We start from the raw sequence: 23,375 nt of genomic DNA on the forward strand, positions 1-23,375 counted from the left end.
TATGGCAAATAATTTGACCCGTAGACTGCCAACACACATACGCAAATTCGTATTTATTAATAGTAAAGATAGGAGGAACTCAAAAGGCCATATTTGTCATGCCAAATTTCGGACATCATCTTTCCTAAATTAATGAATGATTTTTCAATTTTACTTCTAAAGATACTTTTAATAAAAACAAGGTTTTTCCCCCTTGTAAAAGATGGTTGAAAGTATGCGTTCTGTTCCATAACTGCTTAAAATATATTAGCATGCTAATGCTTTTAAACTGGTATATTGTATATTACTTGTAAAATGCATGGTACAAACGCTAAAAATTTTTACAGGGCAATTTATTGCACCTACAGTTACAACATGCAGTACATGATTATTTTGTGAGTATTAGTGTTCACTATTTTTTTTTTCAAAATTTTAAACATATTTTTTTTTTGTATTTTCGAAACATAACATGTTCCATATTTACATCACTATAAAATTTCTATGCTTTTTCTAGTTTAATAAATATTTTAAAGTTAATTTTAAACACAGTTTTATAGCAATACTAGAAAACTGTCTTATGAAAAAAAAAATATAAGATTGTGAATAATCAATATGATATCTTTGATAGTTGTAAGGCGACTGAAAAAAATAATTACTGGATTTTCAGCGGGGGGAGGGGGAGCTGCATTGTAATATATTTGCAACACGTTTAAAATATTGGCGGATGTTTTTTAAAGATATTTTATAATATTTTTGTTCCGACATTTCTTCTGTTTGTTTGTTTATTTGAGAGATAAGTTGAGGGATGTAGAACAGCAAAGGTTATTATCCCCGGTTTACATAATAATTCACAGTCGGTTATTGGATGCAATTTGTTCCGAAGAATCCTTCGATGTGAAAAGTGAATCAAGTAGAAAAAGAGTATATGTGATTCAGGTCACTCCGAGCATTGCATCTATTATATAGTGGATTAGTTTCTAGATTAAATTCGTGCAGCAATCCAGGATTATATGATAATTATCCAGGGATAATAATCATTTTTCATAAGCTTCGAGTGATGAGATTATCTTCTTTTCTGTTTTAGACCACATTAGACTTTCAATAAAATCTGAAGAGTTACTAAGTTATCTGTGGTATTTACTGTTTTAATAATTGTTAATTGTGTTTTCGAGATGCTTTTCTTTAAACAACATTCCTTCTGTTCAGTTGCGTGATCCAACATGCGTTATGCACGGAATACAATCAAGACAGAAGAATGAAGATAAAAGCTTTGGGATATTGAGATTCTCCAGATCATAATTTTTTTTTCTTTTTTGTCCTTATTAATTATTAGATTATTTTCAAGATTCTGAAATTTAAGTAGCAATTTTGTTTTTGGTTAAATAACTTCTATTAGTAACTATTTTTAAAATTCATTTTCAAATTAAAAATTGTACGCTAGAAAAGCCTAATATAAAATTATCTCCATAAAATTTAGTGAGCATTTCATGATTAATTATGAAAGACTTGTTGCCAGTCGCTACTTAGTTAACTCTGGTGCGACCTGTAGTTTTGGATTTTCTTTTTCGGTTTCATTCTTTTCATTCTTACGTCTGGCAGTGAGAGTGCAAAAACAATGGCGTGTTTATGGAGAGGGAGTGAAGTATGCGGTAATTTTAAGGAAAAGATCCTATGATCGTATTTTGAATCATGTGGAATCCAACCAAAAACAAGAAACTTGGAGTCTGTAAGTGTAGACTTCGAAAGGAAAATTTTACTTTTGAACCTGTTTTACTGTTATCGTACGAAAATCTTTAAAATCTCTGCTGCTTTGACAGCTTCTGTAGCAGACAGATTGAGGAAAAGTTTTACTTTTCTGTTTACTAACATAATATATGATTTTGCTCAAAACATTGGAATTAATTTACATACTGGCTTTCTAGTTCATGTCACCGAAAGTGATAATATGACATTCAGTGCATAAAAAACAATTCAACTAAAACTGATTTTAAATGTTGAATCTTTAGAAAACAAGTTTTCTGTAAAAAAAAGAATTTACTTATGCATTTTAAATTTTATTCTGTAATAAATTGTCGAATTTTTATTATTTATATTATATTAACTAGTTGGTAGGGAATATAAGACTACTTTTAATACAATTATTAAAACTGTCTCAAATATATTTTTTCCATTAGTTATATTATGCAGGATTCTTTTAGTTCATAAGATTTATATCTCCTTTATTATTAATAGATACATTTTCGAACACATTTTCTCCCCGAGTTTATTCATGTTATATTTTGTTTATGATATAAACAAATCGATTAAAGAGCAAACTTTCAAAACTACATAAATCAATAATGAAGATAGCTAAGCTTTGACATTCCATTGATATAACATTTATCTAAATTTTAACACTTAAGTCTCTTTTTCTCTTCTTTTCTTTGTACTCTTTTATATTTGGATTTCTATTTGTTGTTATTTTCTGATATTTTTACAAAGTTAGCTTATTACATATATTTGTTATAATGATTATTAAACATCAAATGATTATCTTTAAAATTCTTTTGTTCTTAAGGATTTGATTATATGCCTTTTTGTGTGTGTGTGAAGGAATAATTGTATTATAATGATTGATCTTCTATGATTTTTTAAATATTTTAATTATATATGTAGATACTGAACCCTCTAATTAATCAGTTATTTTGATGTATAAAGAAACTAGCTCTGAAAAGTCACATCTTATTTTAAACAAGTAATTTTTTGGCATGTAATAAAAACTATTTAATGTTACAAATTTTTTACTAATGTAATTTTTAACAAATTAATAGATAATGGCTTTGGAATCAATCATTTCAATTGAAAAAAAAAAATGGTGTGGATAAAAGATTCGCACAATGACAAAAATATGAATTTCAAAAATTTCTTCCATTTTGAATTTAAAATTTAATTATCATTCTTATAGCTTATTTTCTGTGTTGATGTTAAACATATTAGTTAGAATTTATATTCTGAACTGTATATTTTGAGAGTGCATTTATCAAATGTTAAAAATATAGGTCTTAATGAAGAGTTTTTTCAAAGCTAATTTCATTTGTTAATTATTATTTTAAGTGGTATTAAATTAATTTTTAATTTAGGAGTAATTGAAACATGTTGTTTAATAATAAACATTCTGCAATTGATATTTGCAGCATTTTAAAGACAATCACATTTAGCAAATTGAAATTTACATCCATATATAAGTATTTCATTTTTGTTCAGGTATATATAACTATGATGGAAATACCAAGTATGGATTACCTCTAGAAATTGGAGAAACTGTACAGATTTTAGAAGAAAATAGTGGTAAGTTTGCTTCTAGTTGTTCTGATCACTTTTGAAAATAAAAAGAAAAGAAATTACATGTGAATAATTTTTATTCATTGTTTCAGGTTGGTATCGAGGCTTCTCAATACGGAATAAAAGCTTAAAAGTAGGTTCATTTCAGAGTTTAAATGGTCACAGATTTTAATGTCATCAATAATTTTATTTATTTATGTTTAAAATTATGTTGATGGATCTTTTTTTTTTTTTTTTTGCATTATTATTCAATTTATTTTTATTTATAGGGCATCTTTCCTGCATCATATATACATTTGAAAGCTTTCCATATTTACAATGAAGGGTATGTAGTTATAAAATATATGTGTTGCTTTGTGACTAACTACATTATGCTTCTTATATTTTATAATACTTATAAGCAAGCATATTATCTGTAAATTCGTAATGAGAAATGCATGATGGGAAAAAAAAATTCAAAATGCTCTGTAAGGAAGACTGTTAGCTTTAGAAATGCTAAATTTGATACATTGTTACTTAGAAAAGATTTTTCAAAATTTTAAAGAAATTATCAAAAACTTGAATATTTTTCTTCAATAAGAACATATAAGCAGTTTAAAACATATTATTGCAATAAAAACATTTAAAATATTTAAAAACTTTCTAATGATATCAGTTTTACTTCTATATATTTTTTCCTTAATTTTAATAAATTTGTTAAATTATTGTTTCAGTTACTGAATTTATGTGCAGCTATAATATTAAATGCATTTTTTGTGAGCATATTATCATTGCTGTATAATTAAGATAGAATTGCAGACAAATCCAATCTAAAGCGTGTTATTCTTGATTACAGATTTTGATATCCTTTAAACTTCTTACTTTTTTTTTTTTTACAGCTTATATGAAACAGTGGTTCCTGTTGAAGATCCAACAGTTAGAGAAGTGGCCTGTGTCCTCCGAGAATGGCATGTTATATGGAAAAGACTATATGTTGTATGCATTGATTCTCAGTTTAAATTCTTTTATGCATTGTAGTGCAGTTTTTAAAATCAATTTTTATAACAATGAAATCTTTTGATGGGAGAATGATAGCTTAGTTTTCAATATGTACTTTATAGTTGTGTTTTTTCTTCTTTGCTGTGTTTATTAATATCTCAGTTACCTGTTAGCAGGTTTAGATTTGAGATTACAGATTCATAGGCTCAAACTTTTATTATTTCAATAGATTTGCTGTGTATACAATTCTGATGTACGTTAATTTTTTTGGGATCTAACCATATACTACTGGTATTCTGTGCCAGTTTGAAGAGTTGAAATCCTGACTGAAAAATTATGCCTTCTATCTAACCCATAAAAATTATTCCTTGTTAAAAAAGAAATCCTTCCCTCTTAATATAGTTCATATTCATAAAATTTGATCTGAAATGACCCCATTTAGCTTCAAATAGGACATTAATACTAATAAATCAAAATTTGCTGTCACTGTTGTTAATTATAATTTATTTTTTTTTTTTTTTGTATAGCTATCAAATTATTAAACTCTTTGACATTTTATTTAATATAGTATGAAAATAAGATTATTTGTTATTTCTGCTATTTAATAAAAAATAAATTTCTTAACTCATATATAAAACAATACACATTTGTGTTTATTCTATAAAAATTACCTTGGATTTGTTCACTGTAAATAAAATGAGAGGAAGGAGCACTGTCTTCATCACAAAATGAAATCCTAATGCATTATATTTATTTGAGTGTGATATATTCAGGTATAATTTTTATTTATGAATATAGCTGCTTTATTGTATGTTGTTAAATTTCATATTACATCTATTTTTATATGTTTTTTTTTAATTATATATGGATAGTTAACAATTGTTATGAATTTTCAGAGTACATATTTAGATAGACATGATATCTTAAGAAATGATATATTCAGCAGCATTTCCTATAATTTTCCTCAGATAAGAATCAAAATCTTTAAAGCCATCATATAAACTTTAAAATATAGGTTATTGGTATAAAAAAAATGACTATTCACTCTTATAAAGGAGAGTTGAAAATGTATAAAAGACAGTCATTGATGATTATACAAAATTTTTAACATTACATATTTGGAAGAAAAGCAAATAAAAATTACCAAATGTTTTAAAATCATAAATACTGTGTTTCATGCATTATGAAGCATTTTCCACGTATTAAGATAACAGCTGAATCACAACTTAATGTTGAAATTTGAAATTAAATGCATTACAAAGTCATTTCTTTATCTCAATATTTTGTTTTTATATATTTTCAGAAAAATAAAAAAAAATACTGCATTTTTTGTCATATTTATTATTATTGTTATTATTTTTCTTTTAGCGCCGTGAAATTTCTCTTTTTCATAAATTACTTGCTGTTATGCGAGATCTGATTGAATGGAGACGGCAACTAATTACTGGCACAATTACTCAAGATCAAATAAGGGAACTCAAGTGTCAAATAACAGGGAAGATTGACTGGGGAAATAGGTAATCCATTTCATTATTTAGTTTGAATTACTTTTTTATGAAAAAGTAAATAAATATGCAATGCATATATTATTTTGTATTTATTGATAGCTGTTTGAAAAGTATTAACATATTCTGAACATTGTTAAAGAATATTATATGCTGTAATTATGTATTATTTATTTTATACCAACAAATTAAATATATATAATGTAATTTATTTACATGCGGCATTCCTCTACCTAATTTTTTCAAAACTAAAATTAATTTTAAATTTTCAGGCAACTTGGACTTGACTTGGTGCCACGAATCAATAATGAAGTAGTTGACCCTGATTCTCTTAGTCCAATAGCACTTCATCAAGTGGTATTTTTTTTTTTCATATTTATTTATGTATGTCTGATATGCATTGAAAATTAATATAATTTTATTAAATGATGGGAACAGTTATTGAACAAAGCAAGGATAATAAGATATTTTGTTCGGTCTTTTCTGCACTACTATTGAATTACTAAAACAACAGAATCCTCCTTAAATGCTACAGAAACAAATATATATATATATATATATTTTAAGTGTGTTCTATTACTTGTGTAGGGACATTAGACTTCATATGATTGATTTCATTGAAAAACAAAAATTAAATATGCTAAAGTTCTTCCCTTCTTTCCCTTACAAAAATGTCACCCTTTAACATACTTGAACAATTAGCTCATTCTTTCAGATCATTTCTTTTTACGATATTGTAAATATCTACTTTTCAAATGTAGATATTTATGAACTATCACTTTAAAAACAAGAAATTTGCCTCATTATGAATTTGAAAAATAAAAAAAAATATTCATATTTCTTAAAAAATAAAGAAAAAATATTCATATTTTCATAACATTTCTTTTCTTTGATACTGATTCTGTTGAAATAGAATTGATATTTAAAAATCTGTTTTTAAGTAAAATTGAGAATTTATAGCACCTTAAGATATGTATTTGTTTACTTGTAGCTAAAGGTGAAATTTACATATTTAAGATTTAAAGGAAATGATTTTTTAAAATGCATAGATATATTTTCAAAAAAAATGACTTTTAAAAAAATACAATTTAAATACATTCTTGAATTTTCGCATTAATTTACTGAATTACTTTTCATTTATAGTGACCATTATAAATACAGCCATTGCTCTTGAATTACATTGTTCTAATACAAAAATACATTTTCATTTCTTAACATTTATAACAAAACAATATATATCCTTATGACATATCTTGCTTTCCTAACTTAGTAATGTGGCTTCATTATTACTTCATGAAATTTCTATGTTGCAAATCTATAGTTAAAATATATAAAATACAAATTTATCTGGAAACCAATAGTTTACATTCATGAATTTTATGAATAAATAACACAATTGTGTAATTTATTATATGTTAAAAATTTATTCACATAGTTATTTGTTATAAAAAAAACTGAAAGAATTTATAAAAATTATCATTTTTACTGTAATTGATATGTTGTCAATATCTGTCTTCTAATTTTTGATTTGCTTTTTTCATTATTGATACTTAAAGAATGTTACTGCTATTGAATATATCATTAGCAATACAATAATATAATTTATCTCTTCATTCTTTCTAGCATGTTCAAAGTTCTGAAAATGTGGCTGGCTTGCTGGTGAGTTTTTATATATTATATCCTTTTGTTCTACATTTTAAACAGATTTTTATAAAAGATATTGCCATATAATAGAAAAAAAAAACAAATATCTTATATTTAATTTTCATTTACTTTTGTTAATTTAAAATAAATAATTTAATTTACAAAATATTTAATTTTTCTACATTGAGTACTAGCCGCCTTTGGCGACCAGCCGGTTCGCCAATCTTAATGTTCGTTAAAATTTTAATAATTAAATATTTTATGCAATTTCTACTTTAATAGCTTCTTTATCAAAATATTTTAAAACTTCAAATTTTGATTATCATATAATTCATTCATAATATTATAAAGGCCTTCAGTCATAACTTAATATGTATCTCTCTCATTTTCTGTTAGCACCCGTAGAATTTATGCTTTAAATTAAAGTGGAAAGAATTTATCTTCAATTAATATAATAATATTTTTTACTGAAACAAAGCATTTTTTTATAATCTGATTACTGAAAATAGAGTCACTCAGCGTTTAAACTTTATGGGTACTAAAGAATATCTTTTTTAATTTATGTAATATCTCAAGAGTTGGTCAACAAAATTTTCTTAGATTCATTATGAGCAGATCGATTCATTAACAATGTTTAAATTTAAATGCAGCAAACACTAAGAAAATAAAACGAATCGTTTAAAATAAACGGTTGAAAACAGGTTTGAAAAAAAACTACTTAAAAAACGATGTACTTAAAACTATAAGCATATACAAAAAATATATAACTAACATAAATACAATTTACTTACAAAAGCATGCAACTAACCCAAAAATAATTTAAATCATCCATTGATAACGTTGTCATGGCAACAATCAGAACAGAATGCGCATGCGTGAATTTTCTTCGCCGGTTACGTAACGCAAATACGTGATTTTTTCTACGCCAGTTGGGGTAACGCTAAGCGGATTAGAAATTTTTAATTTCCTTTATTCTGTTTTATTTTAATTCAAAAGTACTTCAGAATGAATCTGAAAGATTGATTCATTAAAAATGTTTAATTTTAAATGCATCAAACATTAAGAAAATAAACAGAACCGATTGAAATAATCCGCCGAAAATTTTTAACCCTAGCCTCATTACTGTTGGGAGAAAAAAAAAACAGAAGCCTTTCTCGTTTGGCGCTGGGGATAATGGAAGATTTTTTTGGCGGAAAAGTTGGCGGTGGGGAAAATGGAAGATTTTTTTGGCGGGAAAGTTAGTTTTTAATTAATAATTAAAATTCTAATTAAAAATTCGAAAAAAGAAACCCCAGGTGCACATTCCCAACCTCCAAGGTATACATGTACCAAATTTGGTAGCTGTATGTCAAACGGTCTGGCCTGTAGAGCGCCAACACACACACACACACACACACACACACATTGAGCTTTATTATAAGTATAGATTTGATATAAAAAGATTTAAAAAAACTTAATATGTGACAAAAATAGATTTTATCCAGATCTCTATTACAGTTAATGTTACTTGAAATTTTGTGTTTATAAGAAACATATATTTGCATATATAAAAATTTTCAAGCTTTTAAATTTGACATGCATTTTAAAAAGTTCTGGGGGATTTTTAGTTGTCTGATAGACATAGATAGAGTCTATATTATAAAACTAGTGATCTTATTTATACGAATGAAAAAAAGCTGCATCTTCTTTCATTATTCAGTATTTCTTTTCATGACCATATGATTATTTTATGAAATTTTCTTTTTTATGTGGCTTTGGAAAGAATCACAGTAAGAAATAAGATCTGTCAAAATTTAGCATGGGAGGGACTAGTATAAATGTTAATTTTCAAAGAGTTATAAAAATGTTTATAAATTAAGTATTGATTGATTATCTTAAATCTTTCTATATTAAATTTAAAATAATGAACTACTTTTTCAGTTTGCTGTAAGGTAACTGAACTATGAATCATGAAACCTAATGAAAAAAAAAATCAATGAACTTTCATTGATTTTTTTACCATAGATTGGAGTTGTTAAATGTTATCTGAAAACTAGATGACAGTATACATACACTTCATCTAGTATTTACTAATATTGATCTTTGAATATTATGTCCTTTTCCATTTGCAATATTACTATGGATTCAAAAATTTAATTAGTGCAGTTTGTTTGATGTGCATTATATAAGTTGGTATTATATTCTTTGTAAAATTTTATTAAATTTGGCAATAGATATATAATCATAGAGTTAGATTTTCTTATTTAGATATTATAATAAATGGATATTTTCTATATAAAAATCTGTTAATTGGAATAATAATCTGGTTTGGAATAATCTTTGTTGTAATTTTCTTTATTAATGATAGTTTCTTTATTGTTAACTAGCAAAAATGTAATTACTCTTATAATCCATGCAGGGGCGTGGAACTACTAAACGTAAGGAAGTCAAAAGATCTCCTAATCATCATCTGTATCTTTCTATGCGAGATTTCAGCTGCAGTCTTGGAGAAGATATGGAGATATTCTTTTTTCTCTATGATGCTCAGCAGGCTGAGACCATCAGGTAAGTCTTCACTTGAAAGTTTTATTTAAAGAAATCACAAAAGTTAAATTGATATTACTAAAATGATTCTAAGAGATATGTTTTATAATTAGTTCTTTATTTTAAAAACCTCTCACTGACTTTTATAAGAAAAACTTTCAAGTTGTATTACTCAATCTGCGATTTAATTGTTTCAATAAAATTCTGCATTACAAAAGGGTTGATTGTGTTGAATACACTTTAATTTTTTATACATTTTTTATCATCTTAGTTATGGAAGTTGATTGTAAATAGAGAAATGAAAAATTTGATTCTTTTTCTGTGGTTTTATAAATTTTACCCACACTATTGATTAATTACAAATTGAACTTTGTAATTTTTCAGAAATCATGTTAAAATTGCTCATAAAATATTTTGAAATGTGTTCAGCATATTATTTGTTTTGTATTTTAGTACACTGAATTTATTGTATAAAAAAAAGATTTATTATTTGTATAAATTTATAGAAGGGTTTTGTGTTTATTTTGATGAATGATTTTTTAAATATTTTTTTTTTAATGTTTCTGTTTTTAGTGAGAGATTTCTAGTCAGATTTGCAAAATATGGAATGTCTCATTTTGTAGAAAAACTTAATAATGCCAGTACAATATTTACAGTAAGTGATTTACTATTTTTCCCCAATTTTTGTAGCCTTGATTATTAGAGTGTTCTCTGATTTTTTTTATACCCAGAATGACTGCCTAAACTGAAATTCTTAAAAAAATAATTTATATCTCACAGGGCTCCTGTGGTTCTATTCAACTTTCATGGATCATTCAACGATGTTTTATGATAATTTTGTAACTCTATGGAAAAATTGAATTTGAGAAAGCTATTATCTATTTTAATTTATAGACCATTGATGAAATGCTTTCCTATTTACTTACTGAATGGTGGAATACTAAAGGAATTTTCAAAATTGCTCATAATGAATAGTTTTCATCTGTATATTGTCAACAATTTATTTACATATTGCAAAATAGTATCCATAAGGGATATTGATCTATTTCTATCAAGTGTGAATTATTATTCAAAGATCAAAAATTTGTAAGAAGGACTACTACAGATTTTAAGAGAGAGGGAAGTATTTTTTAATTGCCAGTTTCGAGCTAGAGAATGCAGCTGTTTCTTATTGAGCAATTAAAATGTGGAACTATGTGTTAAGAATAAAGTTTTTCTTCTCAAAGATCTAAATTGTATAAATGTTTCAAATGATTGAAAGTTACTTATCAAATTAAGATTTTTCTTTTCATTGGTCAAACTTTATCTAATTATTTTTAACATCAAGACTTTCGTTTTAACACAAACTATGTAAAAAGATGATCACTGGCTTCAAGGCCTAATGACTGTAAATAACATTTTCGAATTTTATTTTTTAAACAAAGATACACCAATATTGTCAAAGTTAGTGTGAGACGCTATAGGGCAAAATGCCTTTTTTAAGAGGGGGGGGGGGTGCTATTTAAATGTCAGAAGTTCTTATTCCTTTATTTATGAAATTTGGTATAAATCCTCTCTTAACTGTATACTTGCTAGGAGTATTAGTTTAGATTTGAGGATAATAGCCTAACAAGCCCATTCTTGTTATAACAAAATGAAAGTTTTTTTTTCTTTCTGTTTTTTATTTATTGTAAGAAACTACAATAAAAAAGAAAAGGATTTTATTTTTATAGATTTTAATAATTTTTTTGATTGATGTGGCATGCATTTCAGTAGGATTTTAGAAGTATTTAAGTATTGGTAATTTTCATCAAAATGTAAAGAAGATTAAAAGTCTTATATGAAACTGTGGGAGATTTTTGATGGTAATATTCCTTTGTCAGGTCATAATTGAAAGGTAATTTTCTTAAATAAAATTATTAAAGTTGATAACTTTTAACATATGCTTCAAAACATTTCACAGTAGTATTGACCATTTCCAGTCCACAAAAAAAATTTAGATTGTATGAAAAAAATCTAATTTTATCAAAAGCACGAGTTAGAAAATATCACAATCCCAAAATTATAAATATGAAAAGAAAATGTGTTACAGATGAATTAACTGATCTAAAATAAATAAGGATGAAAACTTGAAACCATTTCTTCCCTGGAGAAGTCTGTGATCATATTAGATGAAAGAAGGAAATGGATTTTAAATGCATAGCAGAATAAAATAATTTTAGGATTTGAAGTTTTAACACAGCAAGCTATAAATTAAAAATATTTTAATGGCATTCTGTTTTACAATTCATTTCTTTGTATGTAAATAAAATTTTGTTGATTTTTATTTCTTTTACATTTTTCCCTTCATTCAAAAGCATAGGTTCAATTAATTTTAGAGATTCTTGTGGGATTTAGTCAACTTTTTCAACTAAGGTATGAATGTATTTTTGAAGTGCACTTTGAGTGGTAGCTTGTGTGAAATTAACGCCTAGTAGTAGACATTTCATGGTTAACAGTAAAGGCACTTTTATTTTGATTTATAAATCTATTTTAAAGTGCATGTTTTAGCTTATTAATTGTCAGATGAGCTTAGTAAATATTCTTATAGTTCTTCATTTAAATAAACAAGAAAGTAGTTGCAAAATAATAATGATGAAAGTATTTGATTTATATTTATTTTTGCATATTTGTATTTGATTTATATCTGCATTTTTATATTTAAAATATGTATTGCCCTTGAATCTTTGAAAATATTCACTGATTTCTTTTGTCACCATAATAATTTTTTTTCAATAAAAAAGGGAACCCTGTTTCTTAAAATTTGAAGAAATCATGTCTTGCATAATCTAAGCATAAAAATATTTATTTTAGTAATTTTACAGATTGTATATTTGATATCATAAGAGGTTGTAAGATTATACAAATAATTATTTGGTTTATCTTGAATTTATTAATGCTGAAATTATGGATTATTTAATAATATATTTGATTAAGTATATCTTAAGTATCTTTACTTGCCTTATTTCTACATGAATTGTATATGTAATCTAATCTTTTGATATAGTACATTACATAATTGCTAGCTAATGAATACAAGTACTAGAGTGATTATTCCTAATAGTATATGTTGAAGTACATACAATTGTCAAACTTATAATACTGAATTTGTGAATACCTTTCTAATATATTGGTATATTAATTTATATTAGAAGTCCTAGATTTGAATTAAGATGCTGCATTGTTAATATTCTCTGAATTAGAAATATGTTTGAAAAGGTTTTTTTTTTTTTTTTTTAACCTGCTTCATTACATTTTTTTAAAGGTAAAAGAGTTTGAGATGAATTAAATATACATTACCCTAATCAAATTTAGGAGACTCATGATACAATCTCAGCTACAGAACTAGATGAATCAGCAGGTCCAAGATATGATTCCATGAATCACTGTTCTCTAACCTTGTTTGTACACATTACATCTATTTGAAGTCAAAAATTCTCTCGCAGATATGGTGGGGAAGTTAAAAAAAGGGGGGACTCTAGTATTATGTTTGACATTTGACTGCAATTCAAAATTAATTGGTCAATCCCAAAATAACCCTTGAAAAGCTTCAAAATGGAAATATGAATCTTAACCAAATAAAATCTACGAAGGATATGAGTACAAAAAAAAAGCAAAGTTGTGACAGTAATATATAGTATTGTAGTGTAGAAATAAATAGGGGGAAATAAATCTGAAAACATTTCTCCTGTTAATCCTCTTACTTTGAAAATTTCTGGTTTCTGTTTAAGACTAATTATTTTTCAAACATTTTGGGTTTGTTTGCCATAATTGAAAGACAAATAAATCATATAAAGGATTGAAATATGAAGTTTATAACCTTTTATATGAGAAGTTTCTTTTTTAAATTAAAGAAATTTCTGAAATATAATTTTCAATTAGATATTTATTTTTATTCAATTTGAATCTTATGTTAAGATTTTTTTAGTAACTAATGTGTATTTTGCTTAATATTTGAATTGTTTATTTGTTATATGTGTCTTGTATCTTTTTAACCTTCCAAGATAAATTATCCTTTATAAAACAACGAGAAATTCGTTTTTAAAAGTTTCTTTTCTATGAAAAGACCTGTATTTTAATATTTTATTTTAATTCATATTATGCAGCTATATTTTCTCTGTTTATGTTATCTGCTGTAATATTAATGCTCTTAGCAATCAATTACTAAAATCTGATTACTAAGTTTTTAAAATAGATAAACAAAATCTGTTGTTAAGAATTAAAATTTCAATAACAAAAGGCCTTACCTTGATAAATTTATTAAAGCATGAAAGCTGTTTGCTTGAGATTTGAATTAAAAAAAAGAAGAATGCGTTTAGCTGTTTAAAGAGAATTTATGAATATCATCAAATTTCTATCCTTATTTTTACTTTTTTTCCCATTAGGATTTAGGGGAAGCTGATTTAAATAGAGAATTATATCTAGTAGCTCATATAATTAGAAGCGGTAAGTAATATGATTTCGAATTTTTTTCCTTATTAAATTTTTAAATGGTAATTTATTTTATTGTTTAATTTTGCTTTGGTATTTCCAATATTTACTTTAAAAACTGCATTTCTTTTGATATTTTCTATTCTTTAATAGGACGAATGCTTAATGACTCTAGGAAATCTGCCTTGCATTCCTATAGAAGGCCTTATGGCTGTTCTGGTATGTCTATTTGCTATTAAAAATTCAAAATTCTTTTATGAATATTTCTTAGATTTATTTTCAAAATTTTAATTTCTTTGTTCTTTCTTCTTATTATCATTAGTTTTGAACATTGGTGATATTTTATCTGAAAAGGGTGATGGAATTTTAGATGAAGAAAGAGAATTCACATCTAAAGTATATACGTAAGTATTTGAGTTAGAATAATATTTTTGTAAATTTTATTTGAAATGATGGAGAAAATATGTTTGAGAATAAAAAATGCTTGATAAATATGCTAAATCTGTAAAAAAAAAAAAAAAAAAAAAAAAAAAAAACTTAAATATTTTTGAAAGAAAACACTGGTACTATTTAGTTAAATTAGAGTTTAAAAAAATTCTGTATTGAGTTTGAGTATTATGAAATGTTTCTCTCAGAAAATGGTTTCATCAGCATATTACATGTCTTTGGTTAAGAATTAAAATAATCTTATTTTAATCATTTGAAGTAATTTTTTAAATCATCATACCAGTATTTATCTTACCTTTAATTAAATAAGATCATTGTACCCTCATTTGCTTTTGATAAATGATTTGCGCATTTTCTGGTCTTCCATGCATTTCCTCCCTTATTTTGAGGGGGGAGGGAGTTACAAAAAGATTTTTTGGTTGAAAATTTTGGCATGAGTGAGGAAAATTCCAGAAATGCTAAAAACCATTAGCTGTATTAGACAGAAATAACACAGGATTATTTTAGTATGAATTAAAGTATTTTCTCCTTTTGATATAAAAAAATTGCACAACAAGTGTATTTATAAATATTTCAAGTATTTAATCTTTAATTAATACCCATTCAATTGAATTGAATGGGTATTAATGAAGGTACTTAAAATGAAATATAAAAAAAAAATTGAAAGTTATTTGACTTATTGATTTATTTTGATTCTACTTTCATTTCAAAATTGAAAAAGTTTCTGCAGTAAGCTTCCAGTTCAGTTTATTAAATTATATAATTTTAAAATCAAATTAAGTATTAGTAACTCTATTTAGATTACATGATTGAGGAATTGTATGCTAAAGTTAATATAAACATTGAGTATGGTTTTCAGTTTGACTTTCGTACTAAAATTTAATTATTTTAACAAACAAAAACACTGGTGGTAAATATCAGCATTGTATTATTATTATAAAAGGTCTTGTAGCTTGATGATTAAATATTCAAATAGAAATTCATGGCATGCATTGTTTGAAGTAGATTTTATTTTAAATTTACCAATTTCATGCCTTGAAACTTAAATATTTCTGAATGTTGTGAATTATTTAATACTTTCAGTTCTTAATTTGTATTTATTAATTTTTATAATTTTCTATTCTATGTTAGAAATTAACATTTTAAAAAATTTTATAGGTGCTCTGAGAGTGATTTTAGTCAATTACATGAATTTATTATCAAAAAATTAAGCAACAAATTTAATGTTGTTTCTGGTCAGCAAAATTACGGTAAGTGTTTGTATACTGAATTCAGTGTCTTTTGGAATATATTTAATTTTTAAATTTTGAAGTGCTAACTAATGTAATCATATTAAAAGAAAACATCTGATTTTTTTTTTTTTTTTTTTTTAATTGTTTCAGGTTTAATTTTATCTTTACGGCTCTTTAATGGAGAATTGTCGCAGCTTCAACAAGAAACGCCTTTGCTTTTTAAAAATTTAATTATTACTCATAAACTTGGTTTTTCTGATGTTATTATGCCTGGTAAGTGAAAGTTTATTTTTGTTTTTTTATATTACTTATTTTTTAAAAGTTTTTTTTTTTTTTATCATTACTTACCTTTTAATATTTAAAGTATTGTTTTTGTTAAATATTTTGTTTATTTGTTATTTTTATGTAAACCAACAATATAAAAGCATTTCTTAAACAATATAATATGATAAATGTAATCTAAAATGATTATCAAATGCATTAAAGTTTGAAATATCATCACCAATAAATTTATATATTATAAATTTTTAGTATCTGTTGATTTTTTTTTTTTTTTTTTTTGCTTTAATGTACAATTTAAATGTTTTAGGTGATGTTAGAAATGATCTGTATCTAACACTAGAAAAGGGAGATTTTGAAAAAGGTGGAAAATCAACAGGGAAAAATATAGAAGCTACAGTTTTTCTGGTTAATTCTGAAGGACTTATTCTTGAAGTAAAATTTATTTATTGTTATAAATCATGTATATACTATTTATAAAATGTGTTAGAATGTGAATCATTATATTTTTATTAAGTTACATTTCTCTTAAGTTCTAAAAAATAACCTATATAATATAGGTTAATAGGTCGTAATGCTTATATATATAACCAAAAAGCAATATATGCAATATGAAATTAAAACCTATTATTGAAGCAATCTAAAATTAAAATTATTTCGGAATCAAACTAAAAACTAAAATAAGAGTAAAAAACAGAAAAAGCACCATTGTATTTAGAGAGTGTAAATGCAGCTACTACTTTTTCATTACTAATTGTCAAAATATATATATATATAATTTTAAATTCTGGTTTCTTTTTAAGGGTATCCTTCTTTCCATTTTTTTTAATTATGAAATATGTAATTTGTATAAAAGTGTTTCTTGGTAATTTTTACTATAAACCTCTTAAACTGCAGTTTATTTTCAGTCAACACTGTTGGGGCAGATAATTTAATTTTTTTAATTTTAAGAGGATGTGATTTAGTCTATAAACTGATAAATTTTTATTTTCAATATTATTTTTTTTTATAAATACAACTTTTTATAAACTTTAACTCTCAATAATTTCTGCCAAATGCAGCTTATCATTGTCAGCTTGCTCAAGAAAATTTATAACAAACTGGTCTTATCTTTTTGGTTCAAATGTTAATCAAAAGTTAATGAAATGCTGGTTGATTCATAACAAGTTTGGAATAAAACTTTGTAAAAACTTTTGGCTTGTTAATTATTTGCTACTTTTTTTTGTTTGTTTTTTAGAAATGTATAAATCCTGGTTCTGGTCATGAAAATGTCTCCAAGTATCACTCTGTTGTTTTGTATCATAACAATACTCCAAGATGGGTGGAAATGATCAAAGTAGGTTGATAATTTGTTTAAATATATTTTTTGGAATGGAAATTCTGAAAACACTTAATTTAATTAACTGGTGTTGCTTGCAGTTTGATCTGATTGAAATTTTCTATTTGATCAGCTTGCTGTGCCCATTGAGAAGTTTGATGGTGCTCATGTAAGAATTGAATACAGACATTGTTCAAGTAAGTTCCTATAGGTAGTTGAGTATAGGTATAGTATCAAATATCAAGCTTCTAAATTTGTTTTTAATTTTTTAACATATTTGATCATAGTTAAAATTACTTAAATTTATTTAAAAAATTTTTTTATTTTTTTATGCGAATGTTTATATTGCTATCTTGTCACCTATGGAGATGCTCAAAATACCAAGAAATAAATATCACATGACATAGCACTTTTTATGCCCCATATTTGTAGTGTGTAAAGAAAAATTACTATATTTACCAAGAAACTATAGGAAATTAAAAAAAAAAGCATTGATAAAATAATTCTCAATTAAATAAAGAAGCTATTATTTTATTTTAATTGTCATTTCATATTTCTTAACAGTCGGGAAGATAAACATGCTTTCAATATACTTTTTTGCTTTCTTATATATGAAAATATAGAGAAAGCATTGTAGCCATAAAAAATTTGAGATTTTGGTGAATATCCATGTTTTAGGCCTCCTTGATTTTGAAAAAGACAATTTTGGAATGTGTCTGTGACAAACTTAGCTTAAAAGCATCTTGAGCTGCATAGATAAAATTTGATATATAGTTTTTGTACCATATTTGCAGATCTCTATCAAATTTTGAGCAAAATTTATTCAGAAGAAGTCTCTCTGTACATCTGTTCATATATAAAATGCAACGATAACTACAAAACGAAGAGAAAAAAATAAAATTGATAAAATTTGGTACACAGATTCAACTTCTATATTGTGGACATCTATCAAATTTAAAAAGACATCTGTTGGTCAGTACTTACAAAAGCATGTAAACACTATAACTCAAAAACACTATGATTTAAATATGCTAAATTTGGTATGTGATTTTGTAACTATAGTTGTAATCCTGTGTTAAGTTTTGATTTCAATCGGGTGAAAAAAAAACACATTTTGAACACAAATTTGATTTTTCTGATGCAGTTAACTTCATGCCAGAGATTGATTGTTAAAAAAAAAAAACTTATCAAAGTCCACACTTTTTCTTGGGGAATTTTTTTTCCATAAGTTTTTTTTTTTTTTTTTTTTTTTTTACTTTTTGGAGATAACACCTTATTTAGAGAATATTCAAGAAAGTTTTTGGGAGAAATTTTTTCCCACTCCTGCTTTTCTTTTTAACAACTTAACACTACCTATAGAGTCATATAGAGAATAGTTTATATTTAAATATGTTCTATTCATTTTAAAACCATATCTGTTTCTGATGCAGCAAGAGACAAAGAGAAGAAACTTCTAGGATTTTCATTCATTCAATTGATGGATGATAAAGGAACCATACTGAAAAATGGAACGCATGAACTTTATGTGTATAAGGTAATATGATAACTTTTTTATGTATCAATTTTTTATTGCATATATTAATACTTTCTCTTTATAATAACATATATTGGAACTCTCATAAAACTACATATAAATTTTATTTTAGAATGTAAATTTATTTTTATATCTAAATTTTATTTTAGAATTTATAAGAAAATACATAATATTTTTTCTAATTAATAATATGCATGAAAAATGTTTCTTTAAGGAGATAGCTACTTAAGATTATTTTACTTTAGGATTTTAAAAGAAACTCTTTTATGTCTTCCTTTAGTAAAGTAGTCTCCTTTTGAATGGAAGTTTAAATATATTATTTAAAGCTTCCATTTATCTTTTTTTCATTATTGATCAATAAAAATCATTATTAATATTTTTAAAAGTAAGTGTTTGTAATTGTATGTGCTGTTTCTAGACAAATCTGTCTGACTTACTTTATAAAATTTAATACGCAGATCATTGCAATAGCAGCTTATTGTGTCTCGAAGCTTAAATTTTGAAATATAATAGAATTTTTTTTTTTTTTTTTTTTTTTTGCTTTCTAATGATTATTAGGAAAAAATGGTGCATCATCAGACAGAATGAAATATTGTGTAACTATTTAATATATTGTAAAAAACTAACATAATTATTGAATTTTGAAAACTTAAAACAATAGATAATTTTCTCAAGAATTTTTGCAATTAAAATTTTTGTATAACGTGCTAATTTTATTTTTTTAGATATTTTGAAATATTTGAAAAAAGAATTATTGAATTATTTTATTTATTTATAATTATTTTCTGATGAGTTCAAAGACTCTTTGTCAGATAAAATCTGCTCTCCGGAAACTCATGCTAGTATAATTAAGTAATCATTGTAACAGTATTTTAATATCATTCAGTTACACATTTTAAAATATTACAGCCATAGTGATTAATAAAACATATTTTTTATATTTAATGACAGTGTAGTTAGAAGTCATATTCAGAGTGAAACAATTTATTCAACACATAGATATTGTGTGATACAGTACATATGCAAATTTTGAAAATTGTATTTTAAAATATGCCTACAAATTTTCATATCAGAGTTATTCAACTGAACTGTTTACATAAGAAGCACTAAATCATTTTTTCAATTGAAAACTTTTTTTTTCTTATGATTAATTTGAGATATTGATACTTTCTCTTACAAGTGTCAAATAAATGCAAAGACTGTTTAAATGTGAATTTTAAGTTAGGTGATATGTTTCATGTATTTTTATTTTTTTTCAAATTCTGCTTGAAATTTATCATAATCCAAACAATTTTATTGAAACATAAATTGAAGATCAAAACTTTATTTAGCTCTAAAGCTGAATTAAAGTATTCAGTAGTAATAACTAGTGACTGTCATGCATGTAGTGACAGTGAAAGCATTAGATTTTAAAAATTGTATTAAATTTTAACAAATGTGCTTCAATTAAAAATTTCTCCTTATATTTACTGCATTTCATGGTTACAATTTAAAATAATTTTTAATTAAAATTTTATAATAAATTTCTTATAGTGTGAAGATGGGCCTAAACTGCAAGATCCTAAAGCTTATTTAAGTCTTCCAAGTGGACCTAAAGAAGGTGGCGGTACTACTCCAAACAGTATCTCCAGCAGTTATGCCCCTGTCCCTCCTTCACCTCCTCCCTTTCCCAACCCAGTAACTGGACAGTTCTTCGCCCGCAGCTCCCGAGAAACAGTTCACATAAAAACATTGCTATGCTCAACAAAACTTACCCAGAATGGTAAGTATATGAGTTTGAAAATCTTTTTATACCATGCTATATAATTGCCCCCTCTCACCCCCCCCCCAAAAAAAAACATGCAGCTATCTTAAGCAATTTTCTTATTCTAACAAATAACACAGCTCGAAGGGCATCTAATTTATTAATACGTTAATATCCTAAGTAAATCCTTTATTTTCTAAACACAACCATTTACTAAGTAATTTCGTTGACATGCAATAACTCTATTCATCTATTATGTCCTGAGATTAAGGACCTTGAGTACAAGAACTCTGTAACAGTCCTCTCAAATCAGCTTGAAGGGCAGAGATATTTTAAGGTTTTCTGTTTATGTGTGACAATTTGATTAAATTAGAGAAATTTGTTAAACTTTTAAAACTATCTAAAATTGTATCCAGGATTGTTAATCTTTCTCTATCTGATATCAAGTGAAAACATTACTAAAAGAATTTAAATTTATGTTTTTTAGGCGATCTTCTTGCTTTATTGAAGTGGAAGGCGCATCCAGATAGAATTCAAGATACATTGCATAAAGTGATGAAGCTTAATGGAGAAGAAATAGTAAAGGTTTGTATTAAAATATAAAACTGTAAAAAAAAAAATTTCTGGTAAAATTATATTTTTTACTTTTTTTTTTTTTTTTTTTGGCATTTTATTACTATTTAGCTTGAGTATTGATTATCTAGTTTCTAAATAGATACAATGCAGACTTGTGATGAAAATTATTTTTCACCCATCTTAACATCATTTTTAATGTTCTTAAACTTTATTATTGAGTGCATTATAAGTAAGTTTTTGCAAAATGTAACATAAATTATACTTCAATATAATTTGTTATAAAAGATAAAAATTTTATTCATTTGCTAATTTTGCTTCTCATTTTTTTTTCTGCTACATAATTAAATTGACACAAACAAACATGCAGTGTATATTTAAATAAAAGATCACAATTGGCTTGATATTTTTATATTACTCGTTTTGTGGATTTAAATTATTATATATCTATTGTTAGCATTTATATTCCTTTTTAACCGCAATATTATGAATTGTCTTTCTGGTTTTTAATTTTTGCATAAATTGTAATTTTCTACATATTATATTACTTCATGTATGATATTCTGTTTCAGTTGTCTGATATATTTTTCATGGCATTTTTGTTAAAATTTCCTTTTCATTTCAGTTTTTGCAAGACATATTAGATGCTCTTTTCTCCATGTTTTCTACTGGTGATGGAAATTCTACATCTAATTCAGGGCTTGTGTTTAAAGTATTAGTAAGTGTGCTGATTTCATCTATCTGAAGTTCTTTGTTTTTAAATCATTAATCTTATTTTTTGGCATAATTGTGTACTGCTTTCAATACATTATTCTCTTATTGTATTCAAACTATACAATATCTTTGATACTGCAAACTATCGATTATAGTAATAATTTTTTGTGAAATTGTCAATCTATTATTGGCTCAGTCCTATTATATATATATATATATATATAATATGTTACGGCCAAAGCCCGAAATCGGCCAATTCGTGATCTGGCCAACATTGCTGTAAACTTACTGACCAATGTCCAATCTTTTCTTGATTGCGGGCTTTGGCCGGCCAATTCGCAAAATGGCTTGGAACGATCGGCCAAAGTAGGAAGAAAGAGCAGATTGTTTTACACCCTGTTAAAAATGAGTACTTCTGTGCACTGTTTTTTTTTTAAGTACAATTGTTTCAGAAACGAGTTCAAATATAAGTGACACCTCTGAGTTAAAAATAAGCTTGTAATATATAAAAATATGATATCGTGTTATTCTGTTCTCATATTAAAGCCATAATAGAAATTATTCAGTGAACGTATATACCGTAACAACATGATAACGTGAAGATTAGATTTGCGCCCTTTAAAATGAAAGAATTATATCTTGAGCAAAGGCGTTGCATATAGTGTATAAATACAAAGGCAAATTGAGTATTCAGTTTTCAATTACCTTTAAGGGTGATCCTTAGTCTTTTTCTGCTCCATGGACCTAATGTTAAAGATCCCAGATCACATTGTCTCCCAAAATATCGCTTCAAAAAATATGAAATTTTTTGCAAAGGCAAATAGCAAAAATAAGGGCTAATTAAAACAAATATGAAGGACAAATAGTTTTGTTATTAATATCATTTAAAGATATTTCTTTGTTGGCGCCATCTGTCGAATTTCACCTACAACATGTCCTTATTTATATTTTATATATGAATGTCATTATATTTATTTAAAATTGTTGCCTTTGGCGACCAGCCAGTTCACCAGTATTAATGATCGCTAAAATTTTCAATTAATGTAACTTGTTCTCTTAGTAGCTTTTTCTGCAAAATATTTTTGAGCTTCATATTTTGGTAGTTATATGATTCAGTCGTACTTTTATGTAGGCC

General features: G+C 25.5%; 1 protein-coding gene across 2 annotated transcripts in view; it reads left to right on the forward strand.

Moving 5' to 3' along the window:
* Positions 1-1,575: 1,575 nt before the first annotated feature.
* Positions 1,576-23,375, forward strand: part of LOC129988117 (dedicator of cytokinesis protein 3-like) — a 54,322-nt gene continuing 32,522 nt past the window's right edge. For both annotated transcript variants that reach the window (XM_056096251.1, XM_056096252.1), the window contains exons 1-22: positions 1,576-1,705; positions 3,223-3,306; positions 3,393-3,433; positions 3,570-3,625; positions 4,179-4,275; positions 5,647-5,795; positions 6,056-6,140; positions 7,407-7,442; positions 9,826-9,971; positions 10,524-10,605; positions 14,354-14,414; positions 14,553-14,618; positions 14,722-14,803; positions 16,005-16,096; positions 16,229-16,351; positions 16,668-16,792; positions 17,595-17,693; positions 17,809-17,872; positions 19,106-19,209; positions 20,743-20,971; positions 21,441-21,538; positions 22,152-22,244. In XM_056096251.1, the coding sequence (XP_055952226.1) occupies positions 1,669-1,705; positions 3,223-3,306; positions 3,393-3,433; positions 3,570-3,625; positions 4,179-4,275; positions 5,647-5,795; positions 6,056-6,140; positions 7,407-7,442; positions 9,826-9,971; positions 10,524-10,605; positions 14,354-14,414; positions 14,553-14,618; positions 14,722-14,803; positions 16,005-16,096; positions 16,229-16,351; positions 16,668-16,792; positions 17,595-17,693; positions 17,809-17,872; positions 19,106-19,209; positions 20,743-20,971; positions 21,441-21,538; positions 22,152-22,244 (2,049 nt within the window). In that variant the 5' untranslated portion in view covers positions 1,576-1,668. The remainder of the gene's footprint in view (positions 1,706-3,222; positions 3,307-3,392; positions 3,434-3,569; positions 3,626-4,178; positions 4,276-5,646; positions 5,796-6,055; positions 6,141-7,406; positions 7,443-9,825; positions 9,972-10,523; positions 10,606-14,353; positions 14,415-14,552; positions 14,619-14,721; positions 14,804-16,004; positions 16,097-16,228; positions 16,352-16,667; positions 16,793-17,594; positions 17,694-17,808; positions 17,873-19,105; positions 19,210-20,742; positions 20,972-21,440; positions 21,539-22,151; positions 22,245-23,375) is intronic.

The sequence above is a fragment of the Argiope bruennichi genome, chromosome 10, assembly GCF_947563725.1.
Source record: "Argiope bruennichi chromosome 10, qqArgBrue1.1, whole genome shotgun sequence".
Lineage (NCBI taxonomy): Eukaryota > Metazoa > Arthropoda > Arachnida > Araneae > Araneidae > Argiope > Argiope bruennichi.